Source organism: Sprattus sprattus, assembly GCF_963457725.1.
Source record: "Sprattus sprattus genome assembly, chromosome: 5".
NCBI lineage: Eukaryota > Metazoa > Chordata > Actinopteri > Clupeiformes > Clupeidae > Sprattus > Sprattus sprattus.
The window spans coordinates 12,615,297-12,635,035 of NC_137924.1; the positions used below are offsets into that span (position 1 = coordinate 12,615,297).

Genomic DNA, 19,739 nt, shown 5'->3' on the forward strand with positions numbered 1-19,739 from the left:
GGTACTGTTACATATTAGTTTTCAAATATTTTGTGGACATTTGACATTGGAGTCATCATTTTAAGATGCCTATATCATGACGTGTCAAAAATTCTCTTTACAACAGAAATTTACGAAGTCTGTGTCCTCACACATTTTAAAAATGAATTACAAAGACCACACGGCAAAACAGTTTGGCACTCAAGCTGTTGGACTTCAAAGCAGCTATCGTTATTTAACATTAACAACAGACCATTACAAAGTTGTGTGGTGTAGCAGTGACATCTAGCTACATATGAAAAATAGTCCTAAAATGACAAAACTCTTATTGACAGGTTTTCCATTGTAAAACAACCAATGAGAGAAATGCAAAAACCAGACTGAGAGAATCTGGCATAGACCATTAAAAAGAGTAGAAAATGAGATCCTATAAAAGAGGCTTGGAAGGCCATAAAAATGCAGGAAAAACAACGCAGCGTCTGATGCAGTCTAAACCAGCGGACATGTCACCATTTTCAAAAAGCACCAAGAGTTTGCATGGAACGACTGTAAGAATGTGTCACAGCTTATGTGTGATTTGTTTGTGTGTGTGTGTGTGTGTGTGTGTTTTGTTTGTGTTGTGTGTGTGTGTGTGTGTGTGTGTGTGTGTGTGTGTGTGTGTGTGTGTGTGTGTGTGTGTGTGTGTGTGTGTGTGTGTGTGTGTGTGTGTGTGTGTGTGTGCGTGTGTGTGTGTGTGTGCGTGCGTGCCTGTGTGTATTTAAGAGATGGAGAATGTTAGAGTGTCTTCTACTGGTTTTTATGTATTAACAAAAAAAGAAATGGATATGAACAAGAGTCTTATTCAAGGAACTGAAGTGTAGTGGAAGCTTAAAAGAAGTTGCAGGAGCCTCAGGAGTTGGACCCATGTGGATAAGGATAAAAGCAGGTGAAGAGGGATGCACAAGAGGAGGTCACGGGAAGGTCACAGAGGAGGGCGATCCATTCGGCTCTTTGGGTCAATGAGCCGGAGCTTCTTCCCGGCTTGACACTGCTCCCCGCCCACTAGTGGCACTTTGGATCACCTCAATCCACCTGAGGGAAGAAACAAGACAAGACAAGGATCTGTCTGCTGTTTACACAACACAACTACAGGCACAAGTACTCAGGAACATGTGTCGAGCACTCTCCCCTTCACACCACCACCCATCCATCCATCCATCCATCCATCCATCCATCCATCCATTCATTCATTCATTCATTCATTCATTCATCCATCCACTCATCCATCCATCCATCCATCCATCAATCCATTCATTCATCTCACAGCTTCCACACCAGCATCAGTCTATTGGCATGACTACCATGATGACTTGTCTAAGTGAGCATTATCCCCATAAAAGCCACAGGCACTTAACGAACATGTTTCATGTGTGTCCACGATCCTCCAGCTTTACTGGACTACAGCACCAGGCACAGTCGTGCACTGTGAAGGGAAACAAAGAGGAGAGTGAAGTGTACCTCTCAAAGCTGTATTCGCTCTCTGATCTGAAGTAGTACACATGGGACTTGAAGTGCAGTTTGAAGACGTAGTCTTTGTGGATGTTTTCTGACTCGGTAGGTATCGTGACGGAGTAGCCAAGGAGGGGCAGACTGGCCAGTGGGTAGTCATCCTGCGGAGGGGGGAACAGAGAGCAGGCCTTCAGCAGCCACCACATGCTAAAAATACCACCGTAGAACATACTTGGGAGAACTAGTGGGGCCCAGCACAAATCCCATGCATCGCAAGCCGTTCTGAAATTCCACAGGAGGCTGTGAACGTCTAAGTTCAATGGGGACTAGTGTTAACACTGTCGGAGCGTCTCTCACCTGATGGGTTTTGTAGAAGAACAGGCTGAAGTTTGTGAAGACCACCCAGAGCTTCTGCCAGCCGTTGCTGTTCTTGAACTTCCTCAACAGATTTCCAGACAACTGATTCTACAAGGAACATGGTTAAACAGCACATTTAAACAGGTTGTATATAAGATATAGAGAACCAGAATAACAACAACAAAAAGCTTAATTTTGTATTCAGTTACATTTAGATCAATTTTGATAAATTAGTAATATTTTTAAGCAGCAGACTGCCCTCTCCCATCTTGAACGAAGCAAATACTAATTTGGAATATTGGAATGGAAAGTTTCGTGCCATCTAGTGGAGAAAACTACAGGTGCACTTCCCGGAAAATGACTTCTGGGTCAGCTTAAGTGTGCCCATTCAAGGGAGCAACATAAAGCAAATTGACCCAGCTATTAAATGCTTTCACATAATATGATCCATATCACATGCATGTCTTGATATAATTTAAACAGCGTGTACATCTTGAAGTAGGTCATCGGGGACTGAGTTGCAGAGATCAGCTCTGATCAGCTGTGATAACCACCCATGACCCTAAGAAGCTTGCAGTGGTGCGGTGCAGTGCAGCAAGTCTAATCCTGCCCAGGCCTGGCTCTTTTACCTCCAGACTCCTGCAGGTATCACTAAAGGAGAGGCTGTGCAGCCTGTACCAGCAGATTAGAGAGAGGGGCACGGGTGCCTGGCTCTGGCCCCTGCTGCTGGAGCCACTCACAGAGGAGGCCTCAGAGTCACTGACTGGACTAGGGTCCTCTACCACAGAGGACAGAGAGAGAGAGAGAGAGGGACAGGGACAGACAGCAGAGGAGAGAGACAGAGACAGAGAGAGCAGACAAGACAGCAGAAGACAGAGAGAAACGAGAGAGAGGACAGGAAGACAGAAACAGAGAGACGAACAGATGGGAGACACAAAGACAAGAGAGGGGAAGAAAGGAATAAGAGGAAAGGACTGAGTAGACGTGTCCACATGCATATAGGAGACAGTGGAGCCCAGGCACTGTGGGCCTGCAGGGGGGGCAGCCGAGGGAGGCTCTGGAGCAGGTGGAGAGAAGACAGAGACAGCCCCACCCTAGGAGGAAGAGGCTGGGTGAGGCCAGTATCCCAACAGTCACTTTTACTGCGTTTAGACATCTCTCTAGAGTGTGTGCTGTCATGGTGGATGGTTGAAGGAAAATGCTAATTGTAGAATTAAAACTGAGCAACACCTGAGTGATTTACAATAAAAAAACCTAATGGTGCAGTCTTGGATTCTGGCATATTTGGTTGATTTTTTTAGTACAACAGCCAATCAAATTACACCCCTCCCTTCCTTGCTCCCGAAGCAATGTTGATTGGCTGGAATTTGTTGTGGCTGGGTCTGAGCCACAATGTTTGTTTCCCATTTATAGAGCCAGGAGTTAATAGGTTTTTGTGGCTGGGTCTGCAATTTTTTTTCTTTAACACATAAGGACATCTAGAGGACTGTGGCACTGAATTGGCAAAAAAGCATATTGGATTACATTTGCAGACTGCACCTCTATGAAGGTATGCCTGGAAATATTCAGACTTAAGCACCACACAGATTACAGAGAGCTCAAGAATGAGCCTGAGGAAAAAGCCAAGTTCTGTTCCACACTAGGGTACAGCCCAGGGGTTGAGGAGTGGACGTGACTGTCTAGGATACTGCTCTCACAGGAGGAGAGAAACTGAACAAGGTTAACATAGATATACACCACACAAAGGCAAGAAGGGAGAGAAGAGATGTGAGGGGAGGAGACGGTAGGTGCTGGGGCTGGTACCTCCACAGCCATGCTATAGTCCACCATGGACACGCTGGTGTTCCTGTGCCAGCACACGTGTACCATGGTGTTACCACGGTGAGGCGCCTGGCGCTCCAGAGACGATCGTGAGGAACTCAGGTCGTCCTCAGACTCCGGCTCCAGGGCGGAGTCCTCAAGAAATTCTGGGAAATTCAAGACGCTGTTATTGTCAGACAAAATAACTAGGAACAGATGGGTGGACGTGAATCATGCTACCATGACACAATGAAGGGAATCATTTTTCAAGGGAATCGGAGAGCAAACTTGCTAGGCAGGTTCTAGGCCAAAGGCTGAATGACAAAATAAACAAAGCCTGTATCACTAATCACTGGATAGGTCAAGGAACAACTAATCGTATTAGGCATGCCCAGGCAGATATACTGTATGAACCCTTACACACAATCAGAGAGAACTTTACCTCTGGGTGGAGAAAACGAAGAACTTTCTATGTTTTTGTTTTTAATTCAATGACTTCCAAAAGCATGCCGAACACTGTAAAGGGCACAGGGAAGAGTGCAGAGAGCATACAGAAGGCTCAGATTATTCTCCCCACCCCCGGAGGCTGCTATAGGACGGGGCCTTGTCCTTCAGTGAGGGCCTAAGGGGACTGGACACTACTTACTGTGATCGTTCATGCTGCTGGCCATCAGCTCGGACGTCAGCCCGTTGGACGTCTCCGCCTGGTCAGCTGCCGTCTTTATGTCCTCCATCCACTTTTCCATTTCCGACAACGAACTGAGAAAGTGAGTGGAGAGAGTTGAATTTAAACCATAAGCTGTCAGCTGGCAGACAAAACATAGGATGTTTGCCATCTATTCAAGCAGCCCAGTGTGTGAAATATTTTCAATTAATTCAGGATGCAGTACAAAATGGCTTTGTGGAAATGAGCAGGATGGGGACGAGACTTGGATTGCTCTTGATCAGACAGAGTTTTTTTTGTTCCCCCCAAGACCCCTGGGTTTGCCCCTTATACATATTTCATGCAGTTATTTCTATGAGCATCTGTGCATCATAAATTATGAAAGTGCCTCTGGAGTCCCACAAAGATGCCATTGTAGAGCCTATAGCTATGAGGAGAGCTACGCTCCGTGTTCCTGAAAGCACTGCCACCGCAGCAGCCAGTTCTGGCTCGACCTCTACACAGCGACGCGCGGGCGGGCTGCTTTACCTTGCTGCTACCACCACTGACTGGCGCTGGGCAACCAGGGTGAACGCGTGAGGCACACCCCACTCATCCTCACTCCCTCTTATCTGGAAAGTGCCAGGGAGAGAGGACATCAGTAAAGGTCTTCAGGGAAGGACAAGTCAAGAGAGCACATGATACACAGAGAGAGAGACACAACACATCGGGCAAAAATCATATTTCTAAAAGAACGTAGTAATTGGTAATATTTGAGAGAAAGAGATAGATTTTTGGAGAAGTCAAGATAAATTAGTTCTACTTACAGTCATGCCACGTAGTGGCAGTTGACCATGTACTTTAAACTGATTCGAAGACGTCATCCCTCGACTGGTATATAAAAGAACATCATTAAACTGTGAAAAAGAACAAGAACTTTTCAGCACATAGTAAGAACAGGAGGGAAAAATATCCCAACACTTTCATTAAACATATATGAGGAGCGAACTAGACATTACCAGGAAAAACATGCGCTGTTGAAGGCCTTTTCCGGACAACTTGCTGAGACACCCTAACCTGATGAACTCCTGCAAAACACAACCGGCCTCAGCATCAAACCGTAACAAACACATCCTGCAATTTTAAAATGCTTCAGTATTAACCATAAAACAACACTCTGCTCAATGGCCTGAAGACAAGATACAACGCTTTAACGAGCACAACAGTTTGTTGTACATCTGCAAGCATCACCCACCCCCACCTCGCACCTTTCATCCCCCATCTCTTTCACTCACCCTTCCTGCGGCAGCCAGATTGTCGGTGCCGCCAATCAAATCTTTCTTGAGCTCCAGCAGCTTCTGGTAGTTCTCTGTCTTGAGCATGCTGCTGTGCAGCTGGGAGACCATCTCCGACACGTCCGCCAGAGCCGCTAGGGGAACAGGCCAGCACACAACCATAGCTTCAGCACAGAAAACTACAAAACACATTACTCCCATCTCTCTCTCCTTCTCTCGTTGGATGTAGGTGTGTGTATGTAGGTGTGTCTGTGTATGTGTGCACCTGTGAGGGTAAAATTGCAATGTCATCTCTGGTCTGAAAGTCCAAGAGCCGTATTGCCTTACAACAAATCAATTGTCCCAAATCACGTCTTTGTCTTGTGCCAAACCCACCCAACTACCCTCCATCTGTGTATGCAGGCCCTGCCCTTCCCTCTGAAGTCTGTGGTTGCCCTCCCCTCACCTCTGCAGTCTCTGAAGTCGGCGTGCGCGGGGGGGTAGTGTTTGCACAGGCGCTCCAGGATCTGCTTGTAGTGGAGCAGCCGGTGCAGGGGGCGCAGCAGGAAGACAGTGAGGGGCACGTAGCACACCTTCTGGAGCTCAAAGTCCCGACACAGCCCCTCCAGCTTCCGAGAGGCCCGGCACGCCTTCTCCAGCTCCAGCAGCATCTCCGACTGCTTCTGCAGGTGAGCCGCCATTTCCTGCAAGCGGGAGCGAGACACGGGTTAGAGACACGGGTTTGGAAATGGGGATGGATTTTTGGGGATGGAGTTCCCGCGTACCTTTATGCCCTGAATGTTCTTCAGCATGACGTCACCGATGCGCTGGTAGTCTCCTTTGATGTGAGCGTTGGAGCGCCCCTCCCTAAGAGAAAACAGAACATAAACATCATTAGGATTCCAGCAGTCATTTTAAGCAGTCAGCTTTAAGGCAACTACTCATGAAAGCAGACAAGTCATACATGCTGAAGTACCTTCACCCAAATGTATGTTTCCGCTAACCTGCAATTTATAAGAGTTGACCCGAAAAGTGAAAAATCTGTCGCTATCTACTCCTCTTCATGCCAGTAAATTTCATATTAAATCTCTTTTCCTGTCGAACACCAAAGGGCTTAGACAGCACAGCTCTTTTTCGACTCTCTAAAAGTGAATGGTGGCCTCTTTTTTGAGGTCTGTGTCCATGGATTATTCACTTTGTCCTGACAAGCTGCACTGACAGGCAAACCTTTCATGGGTGACAGCAGGCATGCGCTTGAGGAAATAACGGCAGAATGTTCATTTTGGTCCTTCAAATTGGCCCCCGACACGAGGACATCAAAATCACCACCAGGTGTCCCCATTGAGCAGAGCGCATAATGTATTCCCTCCTAATGATTCATGCAAACAGATAAGGCAGTGCTTCCTTCACACCACCACAACCCCCCCTGCCACGGCACTGAAACACCCCTCACAACAAAGGACACATACAGTAGATCTAAAGGAAGACGTCCGTAAGGAAATCCTGCCGCATGGCATTTTCCCCTCTCTGCTCTCCGCGCCTCCAAACGAGCGGAGCATGTGTCCACTGTGAGGACGCTCATTGTCTCCACGGCTACCGAGGGGGCTGGCTCTCCGCCTGGAGCCTCTCCATGTGTCACCATAAGGAGGACTGGGTCCGGAGCCTCATCCCCTGCGACAGCCAGACAGAGGGCACCCGGGGGCAAAGGGACCCAGCGTTGTGGCTCGGCCTGTTACCGTGGAAACCCCTTCATTCCCTGGGGTCATGTGGTGAAGACCCCTCTCAGATTGCACGCCGTTGAAACGGACAGAGCCACAATAGAGCCCCGTGCTGGGATCAATGAAAGCAATCGTGATTGTCCCCATGAGACGTGTGGAGAGCTATCTGTGTGTAATTGAAAGGGGGGGTGATTTTAACTGGCTAATTTTGCTGCATTTCTATAATGCTGTGATTAGGGCATTTGTATTGGAGAACGTAATTGGATCCCTGTTAATTGTGTTTAAGAGCGGCCTTGGGCTTGGCCTGTACACATGCATGACAATGTCATGGTCACACACACACACACACTCACCATAGAGCCAGTCTCTGCTCCACCTCCCTGAGAAAGCCCGTGTGGAACTTGAAGAGGGGCTCAAAATTGGACAGGATCACGTTCTTTAGAGAATCAGGCGTTGCCTCCTCTTTCTCCATCATGCTCTGAAATGACTGCAGTGAACAAACAAGGGGAGACAGGGAGAAAGAGAGCGTGAGAGAGAGAAAGAGAGAGAGAGAGAGAGATGTTTCCCTCAGTGATGGTAATTGTTTGAATTAGGTAGGGTTCAGTTACAGCAGCGCTGCGCAGTGTTATCTGTTTATCTGACGGGGGGAAATACTGCAGTTTTGGGCTGAATGAGGACACCATCTGCTGCTGGGCCCACACTAGGCATCCAGCACCATGCCTGATGGAGTTGGTCTGCATTCGCTTTGGTTCAGGAATCACATGTTTATCCTGTGACTTCTCCTGAAATCCTGTAGCCACCATGTGATCGATGCACAAATCAATCGCGCAGCCGCGTTCCAGGGGCTGCCCATGGGGACAGCTTTCAGTTGTCGCTACCTGATCTAATTAAATGGGGAAACACTGTCTGGTCTGTTATGGTCAGATGGGAAGGGAAGGAGGGAGGTGGGAGGGGGGAGGAGAGAGACAGAGAGGGTGAAAGAGTGAAAGAGAGCCAGGCGCACAGAGAGAGAGAAGGAGAGAGAGAGTGTGAGAGAGATAGAGAGAGAGAGTATGTGAGAGAGAGAGAGAGAGAGAGCGAGAGAGCAAGAGAGAGAGAGAGTGTTGAGACTGGGAAAAGAACCCTTGTAAGCTGGTGTGTGGAGAGCCTCTGCAGCTGTGAGGGAAACAGGTTGCTGCTGGAAGAGAGTCAGCCGTCGAGCAGCAGCTGCCACCCAGATGAATTCCCTTACAACTGGAACCCTCATTGTTAAAAATAGAAGAGGAGTGAAAGGGAGGGAGATGGAGAGAAGAAAGGAGGGAGAGAGAGAAAGAGAGAGCAGAAATGCAATTAAGGGAAGGGGAGAAGAACGTGCTGGAAAATATGATGAACACTGATTGTACCATCTAACATGAAGGAGTGCTTTACAGGAGCTTCTAGTACTAATCTCAGATTCTGTTCACTCTGACACGCCTTTGTTGTGTTAAAAAAGGCACTGCTCTACAGAATGTGGTAAAGACACCATTTGTTTCCTTCAGACTAAGATTTATTTACTCTTTCACAAATGTGGACTGTGCAACCCAAAAACACTATTAGTTCAATTACTTTTCGCATTCTAGTGCTTGATTGCATATGTATAAAAACAACCAACTGAGACAGCTATACTGTTATACTGTATTCTATCTGAATTTAGCCATTTACAACGACCATTTAATTCATTCAGTCGTTCATTCTTCCATTTGTCTAAATGATAAGGCACTGTTGACTTTCCCACTTATCACTGGATAATATCTTCATTCATTCATTTTACAGTGCAAACTGACACAACAACAAACAAATCACTACACCATATTGCTCCCTCTACCCAGGCTCCACGCTGGCCTTCCCCCAGTGCAAGAGGCAGTGCCACTCTCTGCCCTGCAGCAGCAGGAGCATTGACCAGCTGTGCCGTCATCACTGCGGGGGCTTAAGCGAGCTCGGTCTGAGCGCCACACCAACACAGCAAGTCCTTATTAACCACAGTTCTTTTCACCCAGCACCAGGTCCTGCCCCTCCGTCTCAGCTTTCTCCTCGGGGACTGCACTGACCAGACAAAGATGAGCACAAGCCAGCAGCTTAAGGCTAAAAAAAGAAACGGGTCTGGGAACCTCAGTGGCTGGGACCTGCCAGTGCCAGTGTTCCCATCTGTGGCTCCCAGGTCACAACCTGCAGTTATCGCCACAATCAGAGTAAGTTGTGCAAAACAACACCTGTGCTGCATCATTATAAGTTATAATTTGGATAACTTATGTGAAGAGTGTTTTTTTGTGTGTTCAGTGAACTAGAGTGTACAGGAACAGATGAGCTTTTTGTAAGAATGTATATGGCTAAAAATACATAGTGTGACTATACTGCTAGTCTCTGGGGGGAGGGATGGCCCTGGGTGCCTTACCACTGTTATCACTTCCAGGTCCTTCAGGTAGGTTCTCTCTGTGGTCAGTAGCTCCTTGGCAACGAAGTAAGCTTTGTCTGTTGGGAATCGCTGGAAGAAGGGTTTATATAAAAGGTCAGGGCTTCCCTTGGAACTCAACACCACATACTAATTCACACACACAGGGTACACACAGTAAGGACATTCCCACAGTGTTTGTAATTGTGTTCGGGTCTCTGCAGTGCATTCTGGCACGTAATTTAGGCCAACCAAGTCCTTACGGGGACAAAAAAAGATTCAAATGACCCACATTAGACACAGAGACAGTATGCAGAAGATTTTTGTCTCTCTGACACACACACACACAGACAGACAGACAGACATAGACAGACATAGACAAACAGAGACAGACAGAGAGAGAGACAGACAGACAGAGACATACAGAGATAGAGAGACATATATATATAGAGAGAGAGACATACAGAGAGAGACAGAGACATAAAGTACAGAGAGCAGACCCCTCTCTTAATGGCTGACTGTCTGACTCACCTTCCTCCGCGCCTCGTCCTCATCATCGGTACGCGTGGCTGCGTCATTAAGCAGCGGGCTGGTGAGGGGGGATGGCTGGGGGCCGTCGGGACTGGGACTGTGCCCGCCCCCGTTGGCATGGCTCTGGCCATTGACCATGCCCTGAGCTGCCCCCAACAACCGAGGGCTGCTGGAGACCGGCTCTGTGGAACGATGGAAAAGAGAGAGACTGAGTCAGAGAGAGGCAGAAAAAGAGAGAGAGATATAGAGAGAGGCTTCAGATAGCTGAATTAAGCTGTGTGTGACAAACCATCTATTCAGAATGAAGTGAGTGGTAGAGAGTGGCTACGCTGCAGTGGAGCGCCAGGCTAGCCTGCAGCTGCGGATGTGCATTCATGCAGCCAGTCGCTGATGAGTCACCGCACCCGGCGCGCTGCTCTGGTCTGAACTCGACACACATAGGCTGTCTGGCTCATCAGACCGTCCAAGAATTTAGCTAGAGTGTGTCTGAGAGACTGCAGAGACTGCAGACTGTCGAAACAAAAGGAGACTTACCTACGAGCCCAACTACTGTACTGCACACTGCTGCTGCTGCTACTACTACTAGCCTCTATGGCACAAGGTTTGCATACTTGCCCATAACTGAGTCCTGTCCTCTGATTGCACTGATTGTGTTGACACAGACAAAACAGTGATTAGACAACATCTACTACCTTCTATGGAGAGGGAATCCACCGTAACCACGAGACAACACTATGCCAACAAGACACACGTACAGACAGACAAATGTATGTATAATTCACACATTCACATTATACATACATTGCTCCAAATGATGATAAACAAAACAAAGCCATAAAAACTAACTATGACAACATGAGGGAAATGGAGGGGGGTGGGGTCTACGGTCTACAGGTGATTATGGGATCATGGGTGATCATGGCGATGGGCTTTAAAGAAGATTCTTGAGACCCACTTCACAAAGGCCAGCTTTATTGACACTAGTGCACAACCGCATACAGGTTTCTTAAAAAAGTGTAGAAATGTCTTTCAGTGAAGAAGAGAGATAGAAATAACAGTGGCAGTGACAGTCCAGTGTGTGTCAAAAAGAAACCACAAGACTACAGTACATAAGAGTGTTACAGTACTGAGTGTGAGTGAGTGAGAGAGAGAGAGAGAGACAGGAGGGGAAATAAGAAAGGTGCAGTCCCATGGGGTCCAACACAGACACAACATTTCTGTGATATAAGTCCAAATAGTCCCATAAGTCTTCTCCTTTCTCTTAATTCTGCACATAGAAAAAAAGACTGAAGTTTCTGGCTTTTATGTATTTCGCCTTTAAGAAAATGTAGACTGGAACTAATATTTTGCTACAATTGTTATCTGAAATAATTTAATTATTGTCACATATATTATTAAAATTGACAACATTCTTTACCACAGAAACATAACCCACTGGAGGATGTTTTATTTGCACAATGAGACCCTGATCCCACTGACTGTACTCATATTTCAGCGTTTGCGTGTGTGGGGGGGGGGGGGGGCTGGAGAGGACAGGGGTTGTGACAGTGCAAGGTGAGGATACAGTGTGAACAGCCAGGGGAGCAAAGAAACAGAACACACACACACCACACTATGCCAGCGATCTGGCTCCCCACCCTGGCACACTACCGCCAGCCGAGTGGGTAACACAAGCTTGCCCGCTGCGCTGGGGGACTGGCACAGCAGTTTAGTACTTCATATAGTGATGTGAGTTACAATGAAACAAAGCAGAAGCAGCCAGGATGGGGAAAGCAGTATAACCTTGACAGTTTTTCCCTCTGGAGTTTGGTTTGAAGCCATAGAAAATGTAAGAGCATGCAAATGGATGTACACGTTTTAGCTGTGTGTTCCCAATACAACAAAGCCAGCAGGCAATGGGCTTGGTACATGTGTCAGGATTCTCTTAGGAAAATGCAGTGATCCTGTAATGAGCAGAACCCTTTGAATCCCTGCCTGGAGTTTCACATGCCATACACTAGTGTCTGTGCCGGCCAAATGTAACATGACAGAGACAATACAAATATTGACCCTGTACTCGTGCGAGTGTTAGAAAATTAATGGAGCAGGGCATGCTGGGATGGATGTGAGACGGGGAATAGTAACGCAGAAGAACGCAAATATATAGACGCAACTGTAAATGTATATGTGTCCTGCTATAAACATGCTGATCATAACATTATTCTATAATGATGCTAATTACTAAAATGATGTTGCCAATATGATATTGAAGCTGTAATATTAAAATATGATGCAGCAGACACTGACCTAGATAATACATAAGGTCCATCTAATATGGAGTTTCTAATGAGGATGACGTGCATTGGACAATGGCTGCCTTCAAGCCTTAGGCAGCCCAGCCCTCTCAGAGCTACACAAGCTGTCCTTTTGCCTCACTCGTTCGCTTCACCCTTCCACTAACTGCTCTTCAGCAACATCACACTCCAATGTCATGGTCAACTGGCCCTGCGCTCTCTGGTTCCAGCTAACAGGATCACTGCATTCAAGGGAAGCCAGGTTAACCTTTTCTTTTTCAAACAAACAGTGAGAGAACAGTAAAAGGTCAAGACAGTTGAGGAGGAGCGGGGGGGGGGGGGGGGGGGTACATGCCTGCATAACTGTGGGGTAAAGGGGAGAGTAGGTGAGACGTGACCTCCAAAAGTGCATGCTGACAGAACAGTGCTTTACATTGGACAAAGGAAAAAAGTCTCTTTTGACAAAATATTAGAGTGTATTAGTGTGTCCAGATGTTTCATTCCATCATTTGAACCAGCAGAACCACACAAAGAAAAAAAAACAGCAAACATACAGTATGACAATGACAAGAATGAAGCCCAAGCCACCTTTGTTTAATGAAAGAAAAAAGAACAAAGGAATCAGGGAGGAGGAAAAACAAAGAAACCAAAGAAAAAAAGGGGTACACAGAGTGCCAAAGCCAAACCTCCTTTATGCTGTTTGCAGTGAATGTCTGTGGGGATAGGGGAAGGGTGGGGTGCAGAAGGTTGGGGTGGGGTGGGGTGCAGAGGGGAATAAGTCCATGTGTTGTACAGACAGGAGGTAAAGGAGCAGACAGAGCAAGCCACATGAGTGGTGGGAACTCAGAAGCAGGATGGCGATGCAGTGGGTCGTCCCGGAGTGGCTTTCCACCGCGGGCCAACAGACCGGCATGTTGTGTAAATCAGTGACAGTGTGTGGTGTCAACAACGGAATTATACTGTGCACGCCTACGATATGAACGTTTGATTCTATGGTCCCCCTTCAATTCCATCCGTGAATCGACTTCAATATAACGTCACAGTGCGACACTGAAAGCCAAAAGTTGCAATACATATGCACACTAAATGGAAACGCAACCAACCAAGACCTTCACCGATGCACCACATGTGCAGAAAAAGGGTTATAGTAAACAGTAAGATATATTGAATATCAATCAATGACCGCATGTTAGGCTAAACCGCTGACTGCAGGGCGGCCTTCCCAAAGCCCAACACAAACGAACACACTAGAAAGAACTGCTGAAACGGATATGTATTCTTGTTGATGTAGAAGCTATATGAGTCGTCCTCATGAACACTAGAAGACATACAATCAATACGACATGTAAACATTCTAAGCTACTGCATAAGCTACCTTTGTGTAGGCAGTATGCCTGATCCCCTTCAAACTCATTCCTCTACGGTGCATGCATCTAAAACATACAACAAATATCACGAGAATGCAGGTGAAAGTACAAATTAGCAACAGCAGTCAAATGATCTAAAACTGAATTCACTGTCCTGTATTTGTGAAAAGAGGACCATTTTACCCAAAGAGAGTTGAAGGCATCTGAGGGATGTGCTCTAGTCTACTAATGTCAAAATAGTGTGGAGCAGCGCTGCTCCACAGGAAAATATGGCACTAGACATTCTTTGAGGCTCTCTGGCAGTGACAGAGCCGCAAATACAATCAAAATGGAATAAACATGCAAGCCTCATAAAAAAAGTTCCTCGTACAATAAAAAACAGCCTGCCTCAAGCATCTGCAAAGGTCCACAACATTGGTCTCATGGGACAGAGCCCAGGGACAGCCGCTTCAACGCGAACCCACAACAAGTGCACTGAAACCGGGATGCACGCCCCAATGTTCCCATGCAGGGAGCCAAGCCTCTCGGCCCCTCCTGACCGAAACCACCCATCTATCTTCCTCCCCACTGGAATGACATCTCTGACGTGTCTGAGCCAAGACGCTCAGCCCCTCCGTTCCATTCCGCTCCTTTTCCATGCGTACCAAACCCAGCATGCAGGCAGCCAAATGCCACGCTCGCTTATTGCAACTCTTTTCCTCGGCCGTCTCTAACAGCTGAACACCTGCGCCCCGTCCTCTTCACTGAGCGTAAGGCAGCCATCCTCCTCCGTCTCCTCATCCAGCTCCAAGCTGCCGAATGAGTACTTACTCCGGGGGAGGCGGGGCGAGGCGTTCATGGCCATGGGGTTGCCGTAGGCCAGAGGCTGGCCGCACGAGCTGCTCGACTCGGCCTCGGAGTCGCTGGACTCCGTGCCGCTGCTGGTGGAGCCGTCGATCATCTGCACGGCCCCGATCTGCTCCAGCCCGGGCCGCCCGTGGGGCTTTAGGGAGAGGCTGGAGCGGGGCATGCCAGGGGGCGTCAGGCCATTGGCCATCATGCGGCGCTCGAGGGCGGCCATGCGCTCGACGCGCGACAGCACAGGCCGGGAGTCGCGGGCCGGCGTGGAGGTGGCGGGGCTTAGTAGGTAGGGGTCGGTTTCGGAGCGGTTGCGCGCGTTTTGCAGCTTCTGCAGCTGTGGCGCTCGGCTTATCATGGGGGAGTAGTTGCCGTAGCGCTGCGCCTGGTTGGCCGGGTGGCCGGGGCGCACGTTAATGCCGTGACCACTGCCGCCGACGTAGCCGTTTTGCTCGGCGTGGCTGAGCGAACCCGTCCTGTTGAAGGAGCTGAGCGCGGGGCTAGAGGTCAGGCTACGGGTGCCCGCCGCGTGACGAGACGGGCTGTTCCGCATATCCGCACCGGCACGCAGCACATCGTCTATCACCGTGCTGTGGAAGGGCCCGCGGGCGTAATAGGACACGTCAGACAACTCAAAATCGTCGGGCTCTTGCCCTGAGGCGTCTGGACTCGGGGGGAAAGGAGGTGTATGCCTGCCTTTCATTTGGCCCGTGCCTCGCTCCCGCTCATATTCCCGCTCTGCGTGACGCTTTCCGTTTTGGCTGCCACCGCGCACGAACCCCGGTAAAAGATCCCCGTCCCCGTAGCCACTGTTAGCGTTGGAATGCGACCGGGTGACTCTGCCCTTGGCAACGTCGTACTCGCTATCTACATCACTGCAGTCGATGTATGGGATGGAGGAGCTGCTGCCCTTAGCAGCCCGTGATGCTGGACCTGTGTTGAGGGGCTCGGCTGCCTGGTGGTGCCTGTTGCTGGACAGCGTCGCTCTCCCCCCCTCTTCGTGCCGATCTCCTCCGCGGCCGTTGGGCTGAGACGAGGGGCTGGCACGGTTCCGCAGGGCGGGCGAGTCCTCCGCACTCACCAGCGCCGGTTCCTTCCAGTGGTGCTTGGCTGGGGAGCTGCTCCTCTCTCGGGCAGCACACTTTGCACTCTGCATGGAAGTACACCAGAACAAGACAAGAGCAAGAACAATGTTAATCAGTGCAACAATGTGAAGACGCTGAACTTAGACTTTGATAGAGAACAATAGAAGACTTTAGTGGGAGTTTTGTCTCCCATACAACTCTAGTGGTAAACATGTAACACAACAGGTCGGAGGCACTGACTTCTTTTGGCACTTGGGAGCGTTGTGAAGGCAGTGGAGAGTTACTGTTGCACTGGACTTTACTGTGTTTCCTGGAGAGGAGAAATGAAAAAGAGCAGCTGCTGAAGCCTGAATGCTCAACACCGTACAGACTCTCATGGACAGGTTAGTGAGGCCTCACCTTTCAAAGGGAATCTTTCTAAATTCTGTGTCTTTCACAAAATCAATGACCTGCTTCTGTGTCCGACCGCTGGTAGAGGAATAGAAGTGCAGTGGAGGAAAACAGAGAGAGAGAGAGTCAACAAGAAATGTTAGAACATGTGCTCGGTGTGCCTGTATCAATGTCTCCTACACAGATGCAGTGTTCATCGCACAACATCCGTCTCACCTGAATCGGAAGGAGGATCCTCGGCTGAACAGAACCGGCTTAGGCTTGGGCTTGGGCTCTTCGAAAAGCCGGAAAAAGGCATGATACTCCACACAGATCTTCCAGAACACCTTGCAGCAGTCGCGGCTGGCCATCATGAACTCCAGCGTGTCCTGGTATGCACTCTGCTACAGGGCACAGGGCACAGGGTAGACGGGGGTCAGCATCCACACGGCTCCAGGCACATAATCAGTCACAGAGCCAAACACTGCTTGGGGTGACTTACGTTCAGGTCTGGTCTGAGTTTGATAAGAAATCTTTTCCGCTTGAAACTCAACTTCCTCACTTTGGACCAGTTGAAGGCATTGATCTTTGTGTGACCCTATAAGACAAAAATACTTTTTTTTCCCCCTCCAATATACAGCATCAATCCATCAATCAAGTCTTCAGGAGGAACCTAAATCATAAGAGCCCCCACCACTGAAACAGAACACTGGTATGAGATGAACGAATCACCTGAAAGACGAGGACGCCAGTGTGAGCGGCTGATAGGCTGAGCTTGGAGCCCTCTCGGTCCTTAGCTGGGTGCAGGCGCACGCCATACATCTCCAGCCTGCGAGCCACCTCCAGCAGCTGGAAATCTGACACAGCTGGTGTGTGCCCTCTATAAAAACACAGATACATAGGGACAACATAGCATCATGACTGCACGGCAAACTGATGTGGACTGATTAGACAGCTTGTATATAGAAACATTAGCAGTTATGAGGCACTACATAATGTACACACACGCTGGATTTGAATGCTAGTCCTTTTCAATTGTCTTACAATCTTACAACGAACTTTAAACTGAAGTCCGGTAAATGCCGCAGCCAAGTAAAAAGGTGTTCACATGATTTAACTGACAGCACCGCGGTTGCAGGGAAACAAAGCCGCTGAGATTTGCCTCGCACAATCTTATCGTTGCGAAGCTTTCCTGTTTCCTGCTTAATTAGAGGTTTAATTCCCAGCATGGCTCTCTCCCAAAATAACTGTGGGATGTGTTATCAGCTGAAAAAAAGAGACCCAGAAAAAGAAGAACAAGTCAGTGAGGCTGGTCCGAGCCAGCGGTGGGCCTTTCAGCCGTCAGCTGCCTGCTGAGCTCGCATTCTTCCCTCCTCAAGTGAGTGTCGTGAAGGTGAGGTGCTTATTTATGTTTTGGCCCACTTTCAAAGCATGTCCACATTGATGAGGGGGGGGGGGGGGGGAAACAAGGAAATTGTGGGAGAGGAATACATTTTTGCACTTCTCTTTTTCTTGCGGAGCCACAGAAGCGCACTGTTCCATGTGGAGAGCACTGACGGGTTCACTGATGACATTTAGCACAGTGAGGCTCAGTGAGGACCAGACATTATTCAGCACTCGCCCAAGTTTCAACACGCACCCAAAACACGCACACAAAACATGAGCACAGAAACGCTTGCTCATCAAAAGCGGGCCAAATCCCAGATATTCCCTTTGTCCTAGAGGCAGACGCTGTAATGTCTGAGGAGTTTCCACCTGAAGCGCAGATCCAGGTGGCTCCTTGTCTTCTGGGGTGTGTAGTGCATGTCTCTTTGTTATTAGAGCAGGCAGCACTGAGCACTTCCCTGCCTCACTCTTGCCTTCAGGCTCAAACCACAGACATGATGAAGGGGTGGGGTAAGTGGGGGGCGGTGGGGTGGTCTTACTCAGTCGAACACGGAAAGCCAGCTCCCTCACGATACAGAGAGCTATTAAAAGAGCTGCGAGCTCCAAGCATGTGTCACTCCAGATTAACACAGTGCCTGAGGATGTGGTTTTATACTCCGCCCACCCCCTCAACCCAGTGATCAGCGGGATGATGGCGGCAACCAGCGAGTCTACAGCACAATGTCACATTGTACCAAAGAGACTTAGCACAATGAGAGGATGAGGAGAGGGTCTGAACGTACACATGCTTGTGGTGAAACTCCATGATCTTGTCTATGAGGGCCATCTGGTCCGGAATGTAACTGTTGTTCAGAAGATGCTGCCGACTCTGAGTCTCCTCGAAGTCCCCGATTTCAGCTGTGGACAAATAAAAACACAGAGATTATTGAAAGCCGACAGATGCTTATTTTCTACATGTGACTATGCAGATCTATGAGAACTTTAGAGATGAAAAGTCAATAGGTAGTGAAAGAATGTGTGTGTTTGTTTTCAGCTAACTGCTTCTGATCACTGAATACATTTCATTTGTAAAATGAAGGGTAAACTACAAGCCTATATGGATGCACCTGAAATATTCCCCAAGTGTATCATGAATAATTGAGAAAAACATGCATTCTCCATCACTGTTAGCTGTTCGCTTTGATTAGGGCTTCTTTGACAGCCAACTGTCAGAGTCTGGCCTATATGGACACATGGATGAGCTGTTTCTCCAAGGGCTTCAAATCTCTCCGGATAGAGGGTGACATATTTGCCTTCACTAAAGCTGCCTGGCAGATTTCATGAAGCGAGAGCTCAAAGGTATCCATGACAACAAATACCATCTGAATTTGTTTTTCAACGCTGCAATGTGAAACCCCAAATCTCCTCTCTGTTCTTTGAAGAGCCCATGACTCTAAACCCACATTTCTCAACGAAGTGCTTCAATCATTCCAATTCAATCATTTAGGCAGTTAAATGGGTACAAAACAGACACTTCACACTTTAACACATGCAGGCTTGGCCTTCAAGAAAACCCCTAAAGGAAAGCAGCCGAGTATGACTCACATTGGATGATGTGGGAGACTAGCAGAGCAGCACTGCTGTCATTGCAGGTGAGTCGGCCACAGGCCAGGTCATACTTTATCTGCAGAGCAAACAGGTACCTGGGGAAGACAGGACAGGACAAGACAGTCAAAACAACAACAAACACTACATTCTCCAGACTATCCATGAGTTAGACCACGTAACAAAATGCCCCAGGAAGAGACAGAGAAAGCCCAAGTAGTCACACATTACTTGAAAACTGTTGCTTAGCAGACAGTGCACTATCATTTCTTGTCATTAAAGTTATTAATCCAAGATAAAAGTAAGCAGTGAAGAGGTCCAGTGATGTGGGGTCACAATGGCGAAGCAGATATTATGTTGGTCGACATATTAATGACATAAATCTGCTGGAATTTTTGTACTACAGGCATTTCCCTATGCATTAGTGGCCATGCTCTACTGGTGCCTGGATCATTTAATGCACTTAACCACACAGAGACCAAGTGCCAATGGCACAGTGCTTTTGTAGAGGTGATACGATGGGGACTCTGGATGACAATTGGTAGACTTATGACAGGTATTAGCTCTGGATAATCCTATTGAGGCTTACTGTCAGTAGCATATCAGCTGCATGAATAAAATTATTCTAATGAATCAGGAAA

General features: G+C 48.1%; 1 protein-coding gene across 2 annotated transcripts in view; it reads right to left on the reverse strand.

Annotated features, from left to right (window-relative positions):
• Nucleotides 1-594: 594 nt before the first annotated feature.
• Nucleotides 595-19,739, reverse strand: part of LOC308365760 (FERM, ARHGEF and pleckstrin domain-containing protein 1) — a 47,760-nt gene continuing 28,615 nt past the window's right edge. Inside the window, exons 6-27 of one of the 2 annotated variants that reach the window (XM_080839348.1) lie at nucleotides 19,099-19,196; nucleotides 18,297-18,411; nucleotides 16,861-17,008; nucleotides 16,631-16,726; nucleotides 16,366-16,532; nucleotides 16,159-16,227; nucleotides 16,000-16,069; nucleotides 15,608-15,824; nucleotides 10,198-10,379; nucleotides 9,670-9,759; nucleotides 7,613-7,746; nucleotides 6,327-6,408; nucleotides 6,008-6,245; nucleotides 5,563-5,696; nucleotides 5,287-5,355; nucleotides 5,095-5,184; nucleotides 4,817-4,899; nucleotides 4,271-4,383; nucleotides 2,454-2,602; nucleotides 1,825-1,932; nucleotides 1,477-1,628; nucleotides 595-1,050 (exon numbers count right to left, since the gene is read on the reverse strand). In XM_080839348.1, coding sequence (XP_080695474.1) covers nucleotides 975-1,050; nucleotides 1,477-1,628; nucleotides 1,825-1,932; nucleotides 2,454-2,602; nucleotides 4,271-4,383; nucleotides 4,817-4,899; nucleotides 5,095-5,184; nucleotides 5,287-5,355; nucleotides 5,563-5,696; nucleotides 6,008-6,245; nucleotides 6,327-6,408; nucleotides 7,613-7,746; nucleotides 9,670-9,759; nucleotides 10,198-10,379; nucleotides 15,608-15,824; nucleotides 16,000-16,069; nucleotides 16,159-16,227; nucleotides 16,366-16,532; nucleotides 16,631-16,726; nucleotides 16,861-17,008; nucleotides 18,297-18,411; nucleotides 19,099-19,196 — 2,680 coding nt within the window. In that variant the 3' untranslated portion in view covers nucleotides 595-974. Of the gene's footprint in view, nucleotides 1,051-1,476; nucleotides 1,629-1,824; nucleotides 1,933-2,453; nucleotides 2,603-3,627; nucleotides 3,792-4,270; nucleotides 4,384-4,816; nucleotides 4,900-5,094; nucleotides 5,185-5,286; nucleotides 5,356-5,562; nucleotides 5,697-6,007; nucleotides 6,246-6,326; nucleotides 6,409-7,612; nucleotides 7,747-9,669; nucleotides 9,760-10,197; nucleotides 10,380-15,607; nucleotides 15,825-15,999; nucleotides 16,070-16,158; nucleotides 16,228-16,365; nucleotides 16,533-16,630; nucleotides 16,727-16,860; nucleotides 17,009-18,296; nucleotides 18,412-19,098; nucleotides 19,197-19,739 lie in introns of both variants that reach the window. The other variant, XM_080839347.1, reaches the window with a different exon arrangement.